Consider the following 22,034-nt stretch of genomic DNA (forward strand, 5'->3'; position numbering starts at 1 on the left):
TGTTAAGCTTTGATTTGTAACATATTAACTGTTTTTCAGTGCATAGTAGTCTACAAGAGTCTGTAGAACAGGTTCATATTAGTGGTACAGTTGAGTGAGAATTCCAGCCAGCAGTTGAAATCCCCCCCTCCCACAACCACAAAGTCATATACACTGGTCAAAAAAATAAAGGGAACACTAAAATAACACATCCTAGATCTGAATGAATGAAATATTCTTATTAAATACTTTTTTCTTTACATAGTTGAATGTGCTGACAACAAAATCACACAAAAATGGTCAATGGAAATCAAATTTATCAACCCATGGAGGTCTGGATTTGGAGTCACACTCAAAATTAAAGTGGAAAACCACAATACAGGCTGATCCAACTTTGATGTAATGTCCTTAAAACAAGTCAAAATGAGGCTCAGTAGTGTGTGTGGCCTCCACGTGCCTGTATGACCTCCCTACAACGCCTGGGCATGCTCCTGATGAGGTGGCGGATGGTCTCCTGAGGGATCTCCACCCAGACCTGGACTAAAGCATCCGCCAACTCCTGGACAGTCTGTGGTGCAACGTGGCGTTGGTGGATGGAGCGAGACATGATGTCCCAGATGTGCTCAATTGGATTCAGGTCTGGGGAACGGGCGGGCCAGTCCATAGCATCAATGCCTTCCTCTTGCAGGAACTGCTGACACACTCCAGCCACATGAGGTCTAGCATTGTCTTGCATTAGGAGGAACCCAGGGCCAACAGCACCAGCATATGGTCTCACAAGGGGTCTGAGGATCTCATCTCGGCATCTAATGGCAGTCAGGCTACCTCTGGCGAGCACATGGAGGGCTGTCCCCAAAGAAATGCCACCCCACACCGACTGACCCACCGCCAAACCGGTCATGCTGGAGGATGTTGCAGGCAGCAGAAGGTTCTCCACAGCGTCTCCAGACTCTGTCACGTCTGTCACATGTGCTCAGTGTGAACCTGCTTTCATCTGTGAAGAGCACAGGGCGCCAGTGGCAAATTTGCCAATCTTGGTGTTCTCTGGCAAATGCCAAACGTCCTGCACGGTGTTGGGCTGTAAGCACAACCCCCACCTGTGGACGTCGGGCCCTCATACCACCCTCATGGAGTCTGTTTCTGACCGTTTGAGCAGACACATGCACATTTGTGGCCTGCTGGAGGTCATTTTGCAGGGCTCTGGCAGTGCTCCTCCTACTCCTCCTTGCACAAAGGCGGAGGTAGCGGTCCTGCTGCTGGGTTGTTGCCCTCCTACGGCCTCCTCCACGTCTCCTGTCCTGATGTACTGGCCTGTCTCCTGGTAGCGCCTCCATGCTCTGGACACTACGCTGACAGACACAGCAAACCTCCTTGCCACAGCTCGCATTGATGTGCCATCCTGGATGAGCTGCACTACCTGAGCCACTTGTGTGGGTTGTAGACTCCGTCTCATGCTACCACTAGAGTGAAAGCACCGCCAGCATTCAAAAGTGAACAAAACATCACCCAGGAAGCATATGAAATGAGAAGTGGTCTGTGGTCACCACCAGCAGAACCACTCCTTTATTGGGGGTGTCTTGCTAATTGCCTATAATTTCCACCTGTTGTCTATTCCATTTGCACAACAGCATGTGAAATTTATTGTCAATCAGTGTTGCTTCCTAAGTGGACAGTTTGATTTCACAGAAGTGTGATTGACTTGGAGTTACATTGTGTTGTTTAATTGTTCCCTTTATTTTTTTGAGCAGTGTACATTAAGGCCAAATATAAGTCTTAATGAAGAAACTGCTATAGACAATACTGAAGTAAGATATTAGTGGCTCATGTTAACATTATGTGGAGGTCAACTGATCCTAGATCTGTGACTTTAAGTGCCTAAAGCCAACTCTAATATACAGTAACAGTCAAAAGTTTGAACACACAAACTCATTTAAGGGTTTTTCTTTATTTTTACTATTTTCTACATTGTAGAATAATAGTGAAAACATCAAAACTGAGAATAATACATATGGAATCATGTTGTAACCAAAAAAGTGTTAAACAACTCAAAATATATTTGAGATTATTCAAACCCTTTGCCTTGATGACAGCTTTGCACACTCTTGGCATTCTCTCACCCAGCTTCACCTGGAATGCTTTTCCAGCAGTCTTGAAGGAGTTCTCACATATGCTGAGTACTTGTTGGTTGCTTTTCCTTCACTCTGCGGCCCAACTCATCCCAAACCATCTCAATTGGGTTGAGGTTGGGTGATTGTGGAGGCCAGGTCATCTGATGCAGCACTCCATCACTCTCCTTGGTCAAATAGCCCTTACACAGCCTGGAGGTGAGTTTTGGGTCATTGTCCTTTTGAAAAATAAATGATATCCCCACTAAGCGCAGACAAGATGGGATGGTGTATCGCTGCAGAATGCTGTGGTAGCCATGCTGGTTAAGTGTGCCTTGAATTCTAAATAAATCTCTGACAGTGTCACCAGCAAAGCACCACCACACCTCCTCCTCCATGCTTCACGGTGGGAACCACACATGCATAGATAATCCGTTCACCTACTCTGCTTCTCACAAAGACACAGTTGGATCCAAACATTTCAAATTTGGACTCATCAGACCAAAGGACAGATTTCCACCGGTCTAATGTCCATTGCTAGAGTTTCTTGGGCCAAACAAGTCTCTTCTTATTTTTGGTGTCCTTTAGTAGTGGTTTCTTTGCAGCAATTCGACCATGAAGGCCTGATTCATGCATTCTCCTCTGAACAGTTGATGTTATTTGAACTCTGTGAAGCATTTATTTGGGCTGCAATCTGAGGCTGGTAACTCTAATGAACTCATCCTCTGCAGCAGAGGTAACTCTGGTTCTTCCTTTCCTGTGGCGGTCCTCATGAGAGCCAGTTTAATTTGGGCGCTTGATGGTTTTTGCCACTGCACTTGAAGAAACTTTAAAAAAGTTATTGACATTTTCCTCATTGACTGACCTTCATGCCTTAAAGTAATGATGGACTGTTGTCTCTGTTTGCTTACTTGCGCTGTTCTTGCCATAATAGGGACTTGGTATTTTACCAAATAGAGCTATCTTCTGTATACCACCCCTACCTTGTCACAACACAACTGATTGGCTCAAACGCATTAAGAAAGAAAGAAATTCCACAAATGTACTTTTAACAAGGCACACCTGTTAATTGAAATGCATTCCAGGTGACTACCTTATGAAGCTGTCTGAGAGAGTGCCAAGAGTGTGCGAAGTTGTCATCAAGGCAAAGGGTGTTTACTTAAAACAATCTCAAATCTCAAATATATTTTTATTTGTTTAACACTTTTTTGGTTTCTACGTGATTCCATATGTGTTATTTCATAGTTTTGATATCTACAATATTATTCTACAATGTAGAAAATATGAGTATGTGTGAGTATGAGTATGTGTGTCCAAACATTTGACTGGTACTGTATATATATTTTGCGGTTGGCTAAAGACTCAAGTATGAAGGTAGGGTGGCCACGCCCATCTCGTTTATGAACTTTATAGGGCCTAAGGCCATTTCTAATATATAGATGCTGCTATTGGCTCAGTATTTAAGTATGATGTCGGGAGTGCCACGTTGTGCCACCCAGTTAAGCTACAAGTGTCCAGGAGCAAGCCTTCTTATATCAATGGTCTGATTAGCTCGAGACTCACATACGCATCTCCCCTCATTGCCATAGACATGTTTAAGCTATGACCCCCTAGACAAATCCCCTCAATAGCTTTGAAGACTAGAAATGTAAGAATACCCTTAATTAGATAGAATTTGTAAACGTTCCAAAAAGGGCCAAACAAACCGGATAAAAATCTGTTTTTATAATATGTACCGGTTCATGAGGGTTGCCTAATCACACACATGACATTTTAGAAAGATGTGACCTTTTTAACCCTTTGAAACAGCCCCTATGACCCCAATTCAAGGCACTTCCGGTTGTCACAGGAAGCTGAAAATAAACACATATCCTCATTGGGGTAGGCTTTTACAGAATCCTGAGTTTCAAGTCTTCACGTTAAGAACTGACTGATTTACAGAGGGTTGAACTCAGTGTTTATACAAACTGCAGGTTGGGTATATCAAAACCACTTTTAGGGTAATTTAACCACTTCCGGTTGCTCTAGGAAGCTTAAACTCAACACAGGTAATCCTCATAGTGGCCTGATGGATTGTCATTGAAGACAGCTTGAGATGGCAATCATAACCCACATAGGCATCAGGTTGAATTTAGTGCAGCAGGCAATGTATTCCTATGGGGAGAGATGTCAATGTAAACTGTTAGAAGAAAACACCCTGTTTTCACTGTTAAGGGTTAATTCCACACTGTCAAGGTTAGGCTTGCACAGATCGGGAGGACCTTGGGAAGGTTCCTGTGATTGAATTGTGCTTCTAGCCTCAACGGTTCTGCCGCTGTCACCCAAAAGCACCTCACATTTAGGTCAGGCTTCGTTTTGGGCCTTGTGCTAAGACCTTTCTGGATGTCAATATCGTTCCCCAAAAACGTCAGAGACAGCTGCTCTTCACATATGTGGCTCTGTATATGGCCCCCAACCATAATCTGGAAATATATTAAATTCAGACTATACATGGATACATAGCACTACCTAGGTGGAACTTGTAAGTCCTCCAAAAAGAGCCAAAAAAACCGGATAAAAATCTGTTTTTATAATATGTACCGGTTCATGAGGGTTGCCTAATCACACACATGACATTTTAGAAAGATGTGACCTTTTTAACCCTTTGAAACAGCCCCTATGACCCCAATTCAAGGCACTTCCGGTTGTCACAGGAAGCTGAAAATAAACACATATCCTCATTGGGGTAGGCTTTTACAGAATCCTGAGTTTCAAGTCTTCACGTTAAGAACTGACTGATTTACAGAGGGTTGAACTCAGTGTTTATACAAACTGCAGGTTGGGTATATCAAAACCACTTTTAGGGTAATTTAACCACTTCCGGTTGCTCTAGGAAGCTTAAACTCAACACAGGTAATCCTCATAGTGGCCTGATGGATTGTCATTGAAGACAGCTTGAGATGGCAATCATAACCCACATAGGCATCAGGTTGAATTTAGTGCAGCAGGCAATGTATTCCTATGGGGAGAGATGTCAATGTAAACTGTTAGAAGAAAACACCCTGTTTTCACTGTTAAGGGTTAATTCCACACTGTCAAGGTTAGGCTTGCACAGATCGGGAGGACCTTGGGAAGGTTCCTGTGATTGAATTGTGCTTCTAGCCTCAACGGTTCTGCCGCTGTCACCCAAAAGCACCTCACCTCTGGCATCTTGCCTATGCCGCTCGGTCATTACTCATCCATATATTTATATGTATATATTCTATTCCATCCCTTTACTTGATTTGTGTGTATTAGGTTGTTCTGGAACGGTTGTTGTTGAATTGCTAGATTACTTGTTAGATATTACTACAATGTGTCCTAAAATGGTTACAAATACAAGACTGTGTGTGTGTGTGTGACAAGAACATTTGATTTGATTTGTTTTGATACCTTGCAGTATGGTATGTTACCACCAGGTGGCTTACAAAAATACCCCCTTCTTAGGACCCTGACAGTTTTGTGTGATTTTCAAACCAGGCATATTAGCATGCTATTTGCAGGCTATTCCAATGGTTTCCCTAGTTGAGCCCATGGTTTTGGACCTAACTTGGTCAAAGGTCCTAATATGGAAGGTGTTTATATAAGTTGAGGTCCTAATACGATCTCAAAAACGAGAACACACACACACACACACACACACACACACACACACACACACACACACACACACACACTAGGGCTGGGACAATACCAGTATCACAATCAGGGCTGGGAATTGCCAGGGACTGCGATTGTATTGCGATTTGATGTTCCAAACATATTGGTCACTATACACAGAGTGTACAAAAACATGCTCTTTCCATGACATAGACTATCCAGGTGAAAGTGCTCATCCCTTATTGATGTCACTTCAAATCAGTTTAGATGAAAGGGAGGAGACAGGTTAAAGAAGGATTTTTAAGCCTTGAGACATGGATTGTGTATGTGTACCATTCAGAAGGTAAATGGGCAAGACAAAGATTTAAGTGCCTTTGACCGGGGTATGGTAGAAGATGCCAGGCGCACCGGTTTGAGTGTGTCAAGAACTGCAGCGCCGCTGGGTTTTTCACGCTTAACAGTTTCCAGTGTGTATCAAGAATGGTCCACCACCCAAAGGACATCCAGCCAACTTGACGCAACTGTGGGAAGCATTGGAGTCAACATGGGCCAGCTTCCTTGTGGAACGATTTCGAACATCCTTGTAAAGTCCATGCCCTGACGAATTGAGGCTATTCTGAGCGCAAAAGGGGGTGCAACTCAATATTAGGAAGGTGTTCCTAATGTTTTGTACACTCCGTAGGTCTGCTGCAGAGAGAAAACAGAGAGCATGAGAAAACTAGTTTTGATCAGTCAGGGAAATAAAAGTGCTGAAAACATGTTGTCTCACTATGTAAAAGGAAGATGGAGAACAAGCTATAGGATGAAACAGCCTGGAGTGTGGGGTTTTGGCGCAGCTACAGCCGACTAGCGCTAGCTAACACTACCTACAGTATTTCTTTAGATCTTTTTTTTTACAAATAGATCATTGGAGTCAAATATCGTTACAATATCGTCCAAAAATATTATTGCGATATGTAACTGTATCGATTCCCCCCCCATCACTAATCGCGATACTCATTAGTATTGTGGCAGGGAAACAAAACACAAAGCAGGTTTAACTTCGGACAACCTGCCCTAATGTTGGAAACAAACATCATTGTTGTCATCAAGTCACATTTGTTTATTCTCCAAGCTATATCACACAATATTTGGCATACAGCAGGTTTTTAAAGGACCAAAGAGTTTTGTCTGCTTTGTGTTTTCTTTATTTGCCATGGCAAAAATATTGTCTAACTGGTATCATCACAGCCCTAATACACATAGTCCATCCCTCAGGGCAAGACAGCTGAGGGAGTGGACGCCAGGCCAGACTGCTGTTGTCTCAACCCTGACTCCTTCACATAAAGACACACTATTGGTCTAGTCAACATTCCCCAGCCTGCTCTTGTCTCTGCGACCCCAGAAGGTCAGGCAGGGTCAGAGTTCACCTCGCCTCGCCTCTGTGCAGCCAGCCTACCAGTGTGTGTGTGTGTGTGGGGGGGGAGTGACCTTGCAGTCGTTCCTTCCATTTGAGGTTATGCACTGCAGCACCAGCAGTTCGGATTAGGAAGCAGAAGCGTTTGTGTTTGTATGTGTGTGTGTGTGCGTGTATAAAACGTTGTTTTGGCCATTTTGCACGGTCATACATCCGCTCAGAAGAGCAGGGAAGTGTGTATGTGAGGTAGAGGGGGGTGGGGTAAACACAGATGGACAGCTGGTGTTTCTCTGATGGTAAATCACTCAGACCCCCCCCCCCCCCCGAAACACACACACAACTCTGGCCCCACCCCCCTCCCTCACACAGAGAAGTGCTCCTCTATATCAGGGATCATCAACTAGATTCAGCTGCGGGCCAATTCTTTCTTGAGCGGATGGTAAGGGGCTGGAACCTAATTACAAATAATTTGTCAATCGCAAATTGACCGCAAGAAGGACAAACAGATATAACATTTGACTTAAACATAATAATTTCAAACTCTGCTTACATTTGTATATGATCACATACACTACATGATCAAAAGTATGTGGACACCTGCTCCTCCAACATCTCATTCCAACCAAAATGATGTCCATTAATATTGAGTTGGTCCCCCCTTTGCTGCTATAACAGCCTCCATTGTTCTGGGAAGGCTTTCCAATATATGTTGGAACATTGCTATGGGGACTTGCTTCCATTCAGCCACGAGCATTAGTGAGGTCGGGCACTGATGTTGGGTGACTAGACCTGGCTCGCAGTCGGTGTTCCAATTCATCCCAAAGTTGTTTGATGGGGTTGAGGTCAGGGCTCTGTGCAGGCCAATAAAGTTCTTGCACACCGATCGCAAAACAAACCATTTCTGTATGGACCTCAATTTGTGCATGGGGGCATTGTCGTGCTGAAACAGGAAAAGGCCTTTCCCAAACTGTTGCCACAAGGTTGGAAGCACAGAATCATCTTGAATGTCATTGTATGGTGTACCGTTAAGATTCCCCTTCACTGGAACTAAGGAGCCTAGCCCAAACCATGAAAAACAGCCCCAGACCATTATTCAACTTTACAGTTGGCACTTTTCATTGGGGCAGGTAGTGTTCTTAGGGAAATCCGCCAAACCTAGATTCGTCTGTCGAACTGCCGGATGAAGAGTGATTCATCACTCCAGAGAACACATTTCCAGAGTCTAATGGCAGCAGGCTTTACCCCACTAGAGCCGATGCTTGGCATTGCGCATGGTGATCTTAGGCTTGTGTGCGGCTGCTCGGCCATTGAAACCTATTTCGTGAAGCTCCCGACAAAAAGTTATTGTGCTGACATTGCTTCCAGTGGCAGTCTGTAACTCGGTTGTGAGTGTTGCAACCGAGGACAGACGATCTTACACGATACGTGCTTCAGCACTCAGTGGTCTTGTTCTGTGAGCTCGTGTGGCCTACCACTTTGCGGCTGAGCCGTAGTTGCTCTAGTCGTTTCCACATCCCAGTAACAGCACTTACAGTTGAACAGGGCAGCTCTAGCAGGGCAGAAATGACATGTTGGAAAGGTGGCATCCTATGACGGAGCCACGTTGAAAGTTACTGAGCTCTTCATTAAGGTCATTCCACTGCCACTGTTTGTCTATGGAGATTGCATGGCTGTGTGCTTGATCTGTCAGCTACGGGTAGAGCTGAAATAACCAAATCAACTCATTTGAAGGGGTGTACACATACTTTTGTATATATAGTGTATACTGTATCTCTCTTTTATGTGTGGGAATACTTTGGAACAGATTTCCAACATTAAAATCACTTGGAGCTGATTTGCTGGTGTCAAACATCAAAACATTTAGTTTTGATGTCAGAAGTTTACATACACCTTAGCCAAATACATTTAAACTCAGTCTTTCACAATTCCTGACATTTAATCCTAGTAGAAATTCCCTGTTTTGGGTCAGTTAGGGTCACCACTTTATTTTAAGAATGTGAAATGTCAGAATAATAGTAGAGAGAATTATTTACTTCAGCTTTTATTTCTTTTAGCATATTCCCAGTGGGTCAGAAGTTTACATACAGTCAATTAGTATTTGGTAGCATTGCCTTTAAATTGTTTAACTTGGGTCAAATGTTTCAGGTAGCCTTCCACAAGCTTCCCACAATAAGTTGGGTGAATTTTGGCCCATTCCTCCTGACAGAGCTGGTGTAACTGAGTCAGGTTTGTAGGCCTCAGTTCTACTCACAAATTTTCAATGGGATTGAGGTCAGGGCTTTGTGATGGCCACTCCAATACCTTGACTTTGTTGTCCTTAAAACTTCTTATGGCTGCAAGGGGCAGCATTGAGTAACCTGGAAAGAGGTGGCCATTTCAAACGGCCTCCTACTCAATTCTTGCTCGTACAATATGCATATTATCATTACTATTGGATAGAAAACACTCTCTAGTTTCTTAAACCGTTTGAATTATTTCTCTAAGTGAACCAGAACTATTTCTGCAGCCCATTTCCTATCCGGAAGTGAGATTTCCAAATGCGAGGTCTTTTTTCAAGAGCTTGTCTATAAAAGGGCATGTCACTTGGGACTATAGAAACACATCATACGCCTTCCCCTGGGTGTCAAGCGGAAGTGAGAGCAGAAATTACTTGATTATCTCGTTTTGGGATTGAATACATCCTCTTGGAGTGAGAGGTCCGCCATTATTATTTTTTTCGAAGGCGCGAAGTTGGACCTGGAATTGCCTCCTGGAAAACCGTCGTTATAGGTGAATATGATCTCCGGCTTCGATTTTACTTGATACATGTCACAATATCATCCTAAAGTATGTTTTTTCAATATAGTTTAATTATATTATTGAAATTTATTCGGGACTTTAGACGTGATGCGTTGGAAGAATTTTTTCAAGAAGGAGAGGTTAGCGCCGCACGGCCAGTGTGCTTGCTAATTCAAGAGGGAAATAGTTCGTTCTGGATCCAAACAAAGACGGTTCTGGACAATGGACCCCTTTACAACATTCTGATGGAAGATCAACAAAGATAAGGACCCAATTTGGGATGCTATTTCATATATCTGTCGAGCTGTGCTATCGCTACCGATTACTTGGAATCAATGCTGTTGTGTGTTAGCCATTGCAGTAAGCTAATATAACGATATATTGTGTTTTCGCTGTAAAACACTTAAAAAATCGGAAATATTGTCTGTATTCACAAGATCTTTGTCTTTCATTTTGCTATACACCATATATTTTTCTGAAATGTTTTATGATGAGTAATTAGGTAGTTGACGTTGGTGTCTGTATTTACTCTGGCTACTCCCGTGCTATTTCTGACTGTAGCTATGATGGTAGCATCAATGTAAAACTGATTTATAGCTCAAATATGCACATTTTTTGAACAAAATATAGATTTATTGTGTAACATGTTATAGGACTGTCATCTGAGGAAGTTGTTTCTAGGTTTGTTTGGTTGGATCTTGGTTAGTTAGGTTGGCTTTGTGCATGCTACCTGTGCTGTGAAAAATGTCTGTCCTCTTTTGTATTTGGTGGTGAACTAACATAAATATACGTGGTGTTTTTGCTGTAAAACATTTTAAAAATCGGACACGTTGGCTGGATTAACAAGATGTTTATCTTTCAAATGCTGTATTGGACTTGTTAATGTGTGAAAGTTAAATATAAAAAAAAAATAGATTTTGAATTTCGCACCCTGCAATTGAGCTGGATGTTGTCATAAGTGTACCGATGTCGGGACAGCCAGCCTAACAGGTTAGGCCATTTTGCCACAACTTTGGAAGTATGCTTGGGGTCATTGTCCATTTGGAAGACCCATTTGCGACCAGTCTTTAACTTCCTGACTGATGTCTTGAGATGTTGCTTCAATATATCCACATACTTTCCTGCTTCATGATCCCATCTATTTTGTGAAGTGCACCAGACCCTCCTGAACCAAAGCACCCCCACAACATGATGCTACCACCCCCGTGCTTCACGGTTGGGATGGTGTTCTGCGGCTTGCAAGCATCCCCTTTTTTCCTCCAAACATAACAATGGTCATTATGGGCAAACAGTTTTATTTTTGTTTCATCAGACCAGAGGACATTTCTCCAAAAAGTACAATCTTTGTCCTCATGTGCAGTTGCAAACCGTAGTCTGGCTTTTTTTATGGCGGTTTTGGAGCAGTGGCTTCTTCCTTGCTGAGCAGCCTTTCAGGTTATGTCGATATAGGACTCGTTTTACTGTGGATATAGATACCTCCAGCATCTTCACGAGGTCCTTTGCTGTTGTTCTGGGATTGATTTGCACTTTTCGCACAAAAGTACGTTAATCTCTAGGAGACAGAACGCGTCTCCTTCCCGAGGGGTATGATGACTGCGTGGTCCCATGGTGTTTATACTTGCGTACTATTGTTTGTTCAGATGAACGTGGTACTTTCAGGTGTTTGGAAATTGCTCCCAAGGATGAACCAGACTTGTGGAGGTCTACAATATTTCTGAGGTCTTGGCTGATTTCTTTTGATTTTCCCATGATGTCAAGCAAAGAGGCACTGTGTTTGAAGGTAGGCCTTGAAATACATCCACAGGTACACCTCCAATTGACTCAAATTATGTCAATTAGCCTATCAGAAGCTTCTAAAGCCATGACATCATTTTCTGGAATTTTCCAAGCTGTTTAAAGGCACAGTCAACTTAGTGTATGTAATTGTGATACAGTGAATGATAAGTGAAATAATCTGTCTGTAAACAATTGTTGGGAAAATTACTTGTGTCATGCACAAAGTATATGTACTAACCGACTTGCCAAAACTATAGTTTGTGAACAAGAAATTTGTGGAGTGGTTGAAAAACAAGTTTTAATGACCCTAACCTAAGTGTATGTAAACTTCCGACTTCAAATGCATATTTTATTTGGTCAGAAAACTTGGGGGGCCAAATAAAATCACAGCCTACAGTTGGGGAACCCTGGTCTACAGGCTAGAACACATGAAGAGACCGGCCGGTACACAGGTTTGACCGTTGGCAGAAATGTTTGCTAAACGTGGGTGTGACCAATAAAATCTGATTTGATTTGATAAAAGACAGGCTGGAAAACACTGCCCAGGGTACAGCCAACAGCTCATTTACATTTCTTAAGTAACACACACAGCTTTTATGAACTCATCAAATCCCTCAGGTCACCAACCGCCACCCAAGCCTGGGATAAATTCACACATCAAAAAGCACAACACACACACACACACACACACACACACACACACACACACACACACACACACACACACACACACACACACACACACACACACACACACACACACACACACACACACACACACACAAACACACAGTGCTCAGGGGACCACCAAGCATAGAGGCTGCCGAGGCGAGATAAGTGTTTATGTCCAAAGCCAGGACACACTTAGGCACTCAAAATACACACCCACAAGGAGAGAGAGAGAGACACACACACACACACACACAAAGACAGACTGGACTGCTTTAACAGCTTCTCCTTATCTCTGTCCACAGATAGTGAGATGGATTAACAGCTAAATCTGGCACACACACTCTGACCACAATCCCGGCTCTGTGTGTGTGTGTTGGACTGCTAACTGAATGTGTCAGGGAGAGTGATGCAGGGGTTGACCCAAGGTTCATTATACCAGAACACACACATTCATCTTCCACTACTAACACACACACACACCATTTACTGGTTTGTGTGACAGAACATACACCACATCACTTACTGTGCACTGTGATGACTGTGTATCTGATAATAATTATTTCTCTCTCCTCCCCCCTACCCTCCCCCTCATACACACCTCCCGCCCTGAAGGGGCCCCTTAACCAGGTTCTCCATATGCCCGTCTCCCCCCTCGCTCTATGGCTCACGTTCTGGCCTCTCCTCTACTCTCTGTCACCATCTGCCACTTCACAACAGAGAGATGAAAGAGAGAGACAGGGAAAGATATAAAGAGAGAGGTAGTTGGTGAGATAGAGACACAGAGAGAGAAAGAAAGAAAGAGGGAGGGAGGGAGAGAGAGAGAAAGAGAGAGGGCAGCCCCAAACTGCCTCTCTTACACACACACACAGGACCAGTCTCTATTACACTGATAGCTAATAGCTGAATGGAGGGATAGAGGAGAAAGGAGAATATGAAAAAGAGAGGGAAGGGAGAAATAGTGGAATAGACTAGAGGTAAGGAGAGAGAGAGGGGGAGAAGATGACAACAACCCACCGCAACCCAGTTAGTGAGCATGCTCACTCCTGTCCCTGACACCACGGCAGCAACTTCCAATCTTAGCAGAGAGACAGACAGGATGAGAGGGAGATCGCTCTGGATCAGAGGGTCAAAGTGCAAGTTTGCTCTAAACACACACACACACACACTGCAAACACTACACCCCTAGGGACCTGAACAGACATCACACAGAGCACTACTGTGACACAAAACTGTAAAGGTGGCTGTGTGAGAGAGGAGGAGGGTTAGAGTGACAGCAGAGGCCACGTGCTGATTTCATTAGAGGAGAGACGGAGGAGAGAGAGAGAGGTCTGTGACCACAAATGGAGAGCAGAGGCCAGCTGTCAGTGGTTGATGTCAGCTCTATTCAAAATCAAATGTTATTGGTCACATACACATATTTAGCAGATGTTATTGCGGGTGTAGCGAAATGCTTGTGTTCCTGGCTCCAACAGTGCAGTAAAATCTAACAATTCACAACAATAGACACAAATCTAAAAGTAAAAGAATGGAATTAAGAAATATATAAATATTAGGACGAGCAATGTCAGTGTGGAATTGACTAAAATACATTAGAATAGAATACAGTATATACATATGAGATGAGTAAAGCAGTATGTAAACATTATTAAAGTGACTAGTGTTCCATTATTTGAAGTGGCCAGTGATTCCATGTCTATGTACATAGGGCAGCAGCCTCTAAGGTGCAGGGTTGAGTAACCGGGTGGTAGCCGGCTAGTGATGGCTATTTAACAGTCTGATGGCCTTGATATAGAAGCTGTTTTTCAGTCTCTCGGTCCCAGCTTTGATGCACCTGTACTGACCTCGCCTTCTGGATGGTAGCGGGGTAAACAGGACGTGGCTCGGGTGATTGATGTCCTTGATGTCTTTTTGGCCTTCCTGTGACATCGGATGCTGTAGGTGTCCTGGAGGGAAGGCAGTGTGCCCTCAGTGATGCGTTGGGCAGACCGCACCACGCTCTGGAGAGCCCTGCGGTTGTGGGCGATGAAGTTGCTGTACCAGGCAGTGATACAGCTCGATGGGATGCTCTCAATTGTGCATCTGTAAAAGTTTGTGAGGGTCTTACGGGCCAAACCAAATTTCTTCAGTTGAGGCGCTGTTGCACCTTCTTCACCACACTGCCTGTGTGGGTGGACCATTTCAGATCGTCAGTGATGTGTACGCCGAGGAACTTGAAGCTTTCCACCTTCTCCACTGCGGTCCCGTCAATATGGATAGGGGTGTGCACCCTCTGCTGTTTCCTGAAGTCCACGATCAGTTCCTTTGTTTTGTTGACGTTGAGGTTATTTTCCTGGCACCACTCTGCCAGGGACCTCTCCTCCTCCCTGTAGGCTGTCTCGTCATCGTTGGTAATCAGGCCTACTATGGTTGTGTCGTCTGCAAACTTGATGATTGAGTTGGAGGCGTGTGTGGCCATGGATGAACAGGGAGTACAGGAGAGGGCTGAGTACGCACCCTTGTGGGGCCCCTGTGTTGAGGATCAGTGTGTGTGTGTGTGTGTGTGTGTGTGTGTGTGTGTGTGTGTGTGTGTGTGTGTGTGTGTGTGTGTGTGTGTGTGTGTGTGTGTGTGTGTGCCCCTGAATGACCGGTTTCAATTACATATAAACTTCGACCCTATGTATTGTAACCAAGGAAGCAAAGGAGCTACTGAGAGAGAGCTGAGAGCGAGAGGGAGAGATATACAGATTACCTAAGATCCATTCCCTTCTGTACTAGTACACACACACACACACACTCAATACTGCTCACATAATGAGATGCTTGGGTACAAGATGGCTGCTCTCCAGGGAAAAGAACGAGTCAGTGAGGTGCTGGGTGTATGAAAGGAACAAACACACACACACACACACACACACACACACACACACACACACACACACACACACACACACACACACACACACACACACACACAGCAAGCTGCATAGTGTATGAGAAGAGCTGAGCACACAGCAAGTCAACACAGGTTAATGACTCTAGAAGAGACTGCCACACACACACACACAAAAATGTATTTATACACACACTGTCAGAAACCCCAGAAAACCCAAACCCATTAGGTGGTGTTGTAGGGGGGTGATGGTATCTCATTTAAACAGCAATACTGGTCTTTCTATCAATTACTTACTCCTCAAACTTTCGGTCTATGGAAGTTTGTTAAGACATGGACAATCAACCCAGAATATATCTATCTATATACACCCACAATAAGACTCAAATCATGGACACTCTTACTGGCAGTTGTGGCTGCTTTGCATGATGTATTGTTGTCTCTACCTGCTTGCCCTTCGTGCTGTTGTCTGTGCCCAATAATGTTTGTACCATGTTTTGTGCTGCCACCATGTTGTTGTCATGTTGTGTTGCTACCATACTGTGTTGTCCTGTGTTGCTGCCTTAGGTCTCTCTTTATGTAGTCTTGTGTTCTCTCTTGTCATGATGTGTGTTTTGTCCTATATTTTTAATCCCAGCCCCTGTCCCCACAGGAGGCCATCATTGTAAATAAGAATTTGTTCTTAACTGACTTGCCTAGTTAAATAAAAAATAACAATAGCTATACAATCAGAACATATCCATCAACATAAACTTACCTTCTCAGTTGCTATAGGCAACAGCAGACGAGAGCCAAATTCATCACACAAGAAAACCCTCAAACAGTCAATCCAACACAGCTAACGTTTAAAGGACATTTACAGTACAACTATTTAACAACATATTTTAAACTATGTTTAACTATCAGAATCTGATCTGATCAATAAGGATGGGATCTCTCCTTACAAGCACAATTTGATAAGCATCTAGATACATGGGCTCCGATACGATGCAGGAATGAGACTTTTAGTTCGAAACGATTCGATTAGTGGAACGAACCGATGTGATTAGGTTCAATTCGATATGATATGTTTTTCAAAACTGAGTAAAATTTCAGGTCTGCTGAGCACAAACTTGAACGTTGTGAAAATTCTGTGTACCTTCCGGCACACGTTTACTGTGAACACTGACGTTTTACCCGCTTTAAGTCAGTTTTAACAGTAGTCAAGTAGGCTACTATTTGATCAAAATGTAGACCTACCAGTGGCCTACCATCAAAAACAATGGAGAAAATGCATCCCATAATATTTTAACATGGAAATAGCTGTTCTATCATTCAGCCTACAGTAGCAGCCAATGTGTGGTGTTCAATATAGGCCTACAATCCATGAGACCTTTGAAAAAACATGCAGGGCTTGACATTAACCTGTTCATCCACATGTCCTTCAGACAAGGTGACTGAAAATGTTGTTGTGTTGTTTGATGCAAGAAACTACTTCACAAAATAAAATGCATCATTATTACCATCAGACAAATTACATTACCCTCTGCATATTGACTACTTAGCTTATTCAAGCCTGTCTCAAAAGACAAAAAAATAATTTGTCTGACTCACTTTTCAAAGATGTCTAGAAATGTAGTAAGCAATCACTCCCCCATTGCTGACAACAAATGATCTATAACTGGGCTAATAACTCTCTAACTAGCAAAGGATATGAACAAATGTACACGTCACGACATGTTGCTCTCGCTTTGATCTTAAAACAAGCGCATCTACTCACGACCGCTCATGCTGTAAAAACAGTCCACAGACCTCATATATGGCAATGGTCTATTTGCATATAGGCCTACTACAGCTCTGATTGGTTATGGCGTACCGGTCTGAGTAGCGTATGGGCCTCAGTCGTGCCTGTCAATGTAATAGAATCCTACCTCAAAGCGTTCTGCCTACAACAAAATCTATTGCATACTTAGTTTTGCATACTAAGTCTTGCATAGCTCGTTTTGTTTCGGCATGTGGCATTGAAAGTGGCTAATATTGCAGTGAATCGATCACATTTCCCACAGTAAAGGGAAACATAACTAACGGGGAAAAATCAAAAAATGTAAGTGAAGTTCATTTTGCTGATATTTCTTCTGCGTGGCAGTCACGCAGCTTAGAGGGAACATTGTATAGCAGATTAAAATGAAGAGTCTTGGTGTTCTTGGGGACCTTCAATGCTGCAGAAATGTTCTGGTACCCTTCCCCTCGACACAATCCTGTCTCGGAGCTCTACGGACATTTCCTTCGACCTCATGGCTTGGTTTGTGTTCTGACATGCACTGTCAACTGTGGGATGTTATATAGACAGGTGTGTGCCTTTCCAAATCATGTCCAATCAATTGAATTTGCCACTCCAATCAAGTTGTAGAAACATCTCAAGGATGATCAATGGAAACAGGATGCACTTGAGCTCAATTTCAAATCTCATAGCAAAGGGTCTGAATATTTCTGTAATTTTTTTTATTTATTTTATTTAACCTTTATTTAACCAGGTAGGCTAGTTGAGAACAAGTTCTCATTTGCAACTGCGACCTGGCCAAGATAAAAAATAAGGTATTGTTTTATATTTTTTATGAAATTGCAAAATCAAAAAAAATGTTTTTGCTTTGTCATTATGTGGTATTGTGTGTAGATTGCTGAGGAAAATGTTTTATTTCATCCATTTTAAAATAAGGCTGTAACGTAACAAAATGTGGAAAAGGTCAAGAGTTCTACTTGTGTTCTGACTACCTAACAACTCAGTAAGTGGATGGAGTGGGAGTGATTTAATATTGCCAAAGCTATTTTACAAACGTCTGAATGCTGAAGTTGCCACGCAGATGTAGCCTACGTATATTAGAACAGAGATAGGGTAGCCCTACCTCTCGTTGGCGCGAGCAGCTGCGTCTCCTGCACGTTGCGCACAGTTATTATCTGATTTGTAGATCAATGTTATACGCAGTTACATGCATAAACGTTTGATATCCTGAAGGAGAGGATGCATCAACTCAGTCACAACAGATTAGGTATTTTCAGAATAAGGCAGAAAAAAATAAGATTAAAAAACATCAGTGAACTTGAGATTAGTAACGTTTGAGTCTGTTTCCTTACCGATGCACGCTTCATTTGGATTGGTTTGGATTCCCTTGGACCGATGCACTTGCATCTTAAACATTTGAACATCTTAAACATTTGATGCGTATCCGTGAATTGTTACATCCCTACTGATCATCTCTTTGGGCAACACAACCAAACAATCAGCTCTAAAATGCTAACTAACATTTCAAAATGCTTCAACATCATTTAAAGCTACATTAGCACCAGTGTATTCATACCAGTAACGTATCTAAAAGGCATCCTTACCCTCTTCCTAGGGGGTCCCTTGTCCTGTGCTGCACGGCCCCCTAGCCGGCCCCCTCGGCCCTCCCCTGAGGGGGGCCTGATGGTCATCCGGATCTCCGGGGGACAGATGTAGTTCTCTAGACTCTTGGGGGGCTTCTTGGTGCGTTTGGTGGTCTGGATCTTCAGCTTCAGACTCCCCTCCTGGAAGCTGGCTTCTTTAATGGAGAACTCCTGCTCCTCTAGCCCCTCCCCTTCCCCCTGGGACCCCCAGCGCTCACCCATCACATCACCAATGACCTCATCACCCCGCAACGCAGGCCCCAGACCCGCCCTTTCCTCTTCTTGCTCTTCAGGCTCAGCCCTTCCACCTCCTAATTCCACCTCCTTAGGTCGGGCTGAGCTAACCAGATCCCTAGACTCCATCCACGCTCCCGCCAGAACCAGTCAGGATCCAGAGAGCAGCGGCAGCTAGCCAATAGGTTTGCAGAGAGTGGCTGTCCGTCAGAGTGGGTTGCCTTAGGAACGTTAGCTACTGCTTCTGGATTGGTTCTCCCACAGGAACACATGTAATCCAACAAGGCCAAACTACAGAGAGAGGAGAGGAGAGAAATTACTATCAAAACTTTGAAACATACAATTTGTAGTGACAGTAAAGGTTTTGTCCAAAACGTGTGTGTGTTTTTGCAAAACGAGTCCAAAACGTGTACACGTCCGCACAGCAGTGTTCTAGAAAATTGAACTGTTGGCTTTTTTTTATACTTTTGGAATTCACAGTGCAGCTCAAGCAACTTCTCCAAATGTCAACACATTCAAATGAATATAGGACGTGCACGCAGATCTGCGTTGGTTTGGAATTTTGGGGAGGTGAGCGGTCGGCTGTGCATCCCCCGTGGACGGTGGTCTCAGAGCCTCATAGCTATGTCACAATGGGCCGCGGGACTATCTGCGTTTGTGGACTCTGAATTACGCTTTAGTGTCTCCGAGTTTAAGACTGGTGCATGAGCAGGCAGAGAGCTGTGCAGGCATGCCATACACACTCATTTGCATTTTACACTGTGTAAACAACATTTCACACACACACACACACACACACACATTTTTTCTCTCTTTCTCAATGTAAAATGAAGACATTCCTCTCCAGCTCTCTAAAGGGAGGGTGAAGCTAGCCTGAGGACACAAGAACAAAAACTGCAGATTGAGATGAAAAGGCTGACGGCTCTTTTTTATTTTCTCCTTCAGCAGAGGGAGGGAATTGCGTAGACTGAGAGGGAGAGGGGGAAGGTACATTATTTTTCCAGATGTGGTTTACGAGCTGATCTCGAAAAAAAACTGTGTCTGACCTGTTTCACACACACACGCACGCACGCACGCACGCACGCACGCACGCACGCACGCACACACACACACACACACACACACACACACACACACACACACACACACACACACACACACACACACACACACACACAGACATACATACTCACGCATGCATAGAGACACTCCGGCACTCGAGGATCAGAGTTGTCCACCTATAATGCCATTTCTGCTCTCTAGGGAAGAGGGTGTGTTTGTCTCAGACTCAGCACAAACACACAAAGTCCTGTCACTCACTGAGCCAGTCAGACTACCACCAGTATTACATCTCTCAGTAGACATGTCTAATCCAACTGAGAGATGTGTATGTACAAAGCCTAAACACACACACACACACTCTTACATAGGCACATGTCCAAACTCACTTTTCTTCCATGAACAAATACACACAAAAACATCGACCAAAACAAACAGTACACTTCACACTCCAGCTCCTGTGAGTCCCATCCCTCACACCGACATGAGCCGCGTTTAACACAACATTGTATTGTTTCAAAGGATATGTTCTGTGTACATTAACTCTTTTTTGGACCTTAAAAGTAATCTATGGGTCAGAAGAAACTGTAATCCACGATTTGAATTTATTGAAATAAACCTCAGCTACACTTGTCATCTGGACATTTCATACTGAGAGTTTATGTACTTAGGGTTTGGGTTAGCGTGTGCTTCAGGCTCCTGTATGTGTGTGTGTGTTAGCCCCTGGATCAGCCTCCCGTCCTGTACAGCTGATCCCCTGTAGTCATGTTAGCCAACAGGCCTTGGAGGTCTTAAATGCTCTGCTCACAGTGGGTTTGGATAACAAGCATAATACACTATAGAGTTTCAACAGACTATCAGAGTAGGATTGTACGCACGCACGCACGCACGCACGCACACACACACACAAATAGATGCCTTCCACACACAGGTCTGCTGACACACAGCTCTGGCAGTATGTCCCTGTTTGGTCCTCTCTGTTGGGTCTCCCTAATGCCAGGACTGTGACTCGGCCCAAAGGCATCTTTTAAACCCCCGTTTGTGTGTGTGTGTGTGTGTGTGTGCATGTGTGTGTGCAGTGACTGGGCCCTAAGGCATGTGTTAAAGCCACCCCAAATGTGTCTGTGTTCATGGACCAGGACTCTCCCTTAGAACAATGAGAGGAAAACAAGGACAGCTGCCAAGTCCAACCACATAGCAACAAATCCAGTGACCAACCAGATCCTCTGAGGAGGACACCACAGCAGTCTCTACACTGCTCTATGTCTACACTAAATGGTATCATTTACAAGACCTTAAGAAGACATTTACAACTGAGGCAAAACCATATCAAACAGCTAGATGATTCCACATCTCCAGCTCCAGCTGCATGTCCATGTAGCTTTGAATAGACTTAGGAAAAAGTATTGTTTTTTTACACTTGACGTTGATTAATACACAACTAATAAGACCTATGGAATAGAGTATAGTTTTACCAACCCTGCTCTTATTTACTTCTGTTCAGGCTCTCAGTGTCCGGTCTGGAGCATGAAGTCACAAGGTCTGCTGGGCGGCTACTGAGTAGCAACCTAGCGATGCCAAAAGCCCTGGTCTGCCCTGTCAATTACGATCGCCAGAACAAAAAATTAGGCAGATGTTTGGGCTCTAAAAATTGTTTATAGTTATCAAGTTCGATCCCCACAGTGAATTATTTTTAAAGTTTGTTACAAATCGAGATATTTAATTAAATAGTGATCCTTTCTGACTGCTACATTTGTCGTAGCAGGATGAAAATGACTACATCGACCATGATCCTTTGCTAGTTATAGCCACTTTCACCATGATCCTTACAATTTTTTGGGGTGCCATTCAACCACATTGAGCAATATGGTGCGCTTCAAATTCAAATAGTTACAGCTTCATGCGCCATCGGGAGGTTTCCATAGGAATACGTGGATGACGTCAGCGCTATCACTATGTACTGGTCTATGATTTAATGTCTATGCTTCTGTTACTGGAAATGAGGCTGTGTTTATGTTAGGATGACCCTTTCTGAGCCTCTCTCGCTCTGAGCCTCAGACTCTCACACGCACACAGACACACACCTCTCTGTATGCCGTGTAGACAGCAGGGTGATTGTGAGAGGCCAGACTGGCTGCATAAATAG

The 22,034-nt window shown here is 43.7% G+C and overlaps 1 protein-coding gene across 2 annotated transcripts in view; it reads right to left on the reverse strand.

The window, feature by feature from the left end:
• Positions 1 to 22,034, reverse strand: part of LOC129826446 (SET-binding protein-like) — a 93,820-nt gene that overhangs the window by 66,732 nt on the left and 5,054 nt on the right. For both annotated transcript variants that reach the window (XM_055887186.1, XM_055887185.1), the window contains exon 2: positions 18,557 to 19,120. In XM_055887186.1, coding sequence (XP_055743161.1) covers positions 18,557 to 18,958 — 402 coding nt within the window. In that variant the 5' untranslated portion in view covers positions 18,959 to 19,120. The remainder of the gene's footprint in view (positions 1 to 18,556; positions 19,121 to 22,034) is intronic.

This window comes from Salvelinus fontinalis, chromosome 28 (assembly GCF_029448725.1).
Source record: "Salvelinus fontinalis isolate EN_2023a chromosome 28, ASM2944872v1, whole genome shotgun sequence".
Lineage (NCBI taxonomy): Eukaryota > Metazoa > Chordata > Actinopteri > Salmoniformes > Salmonidae > Salvelinus > Salvelinus fontinalis.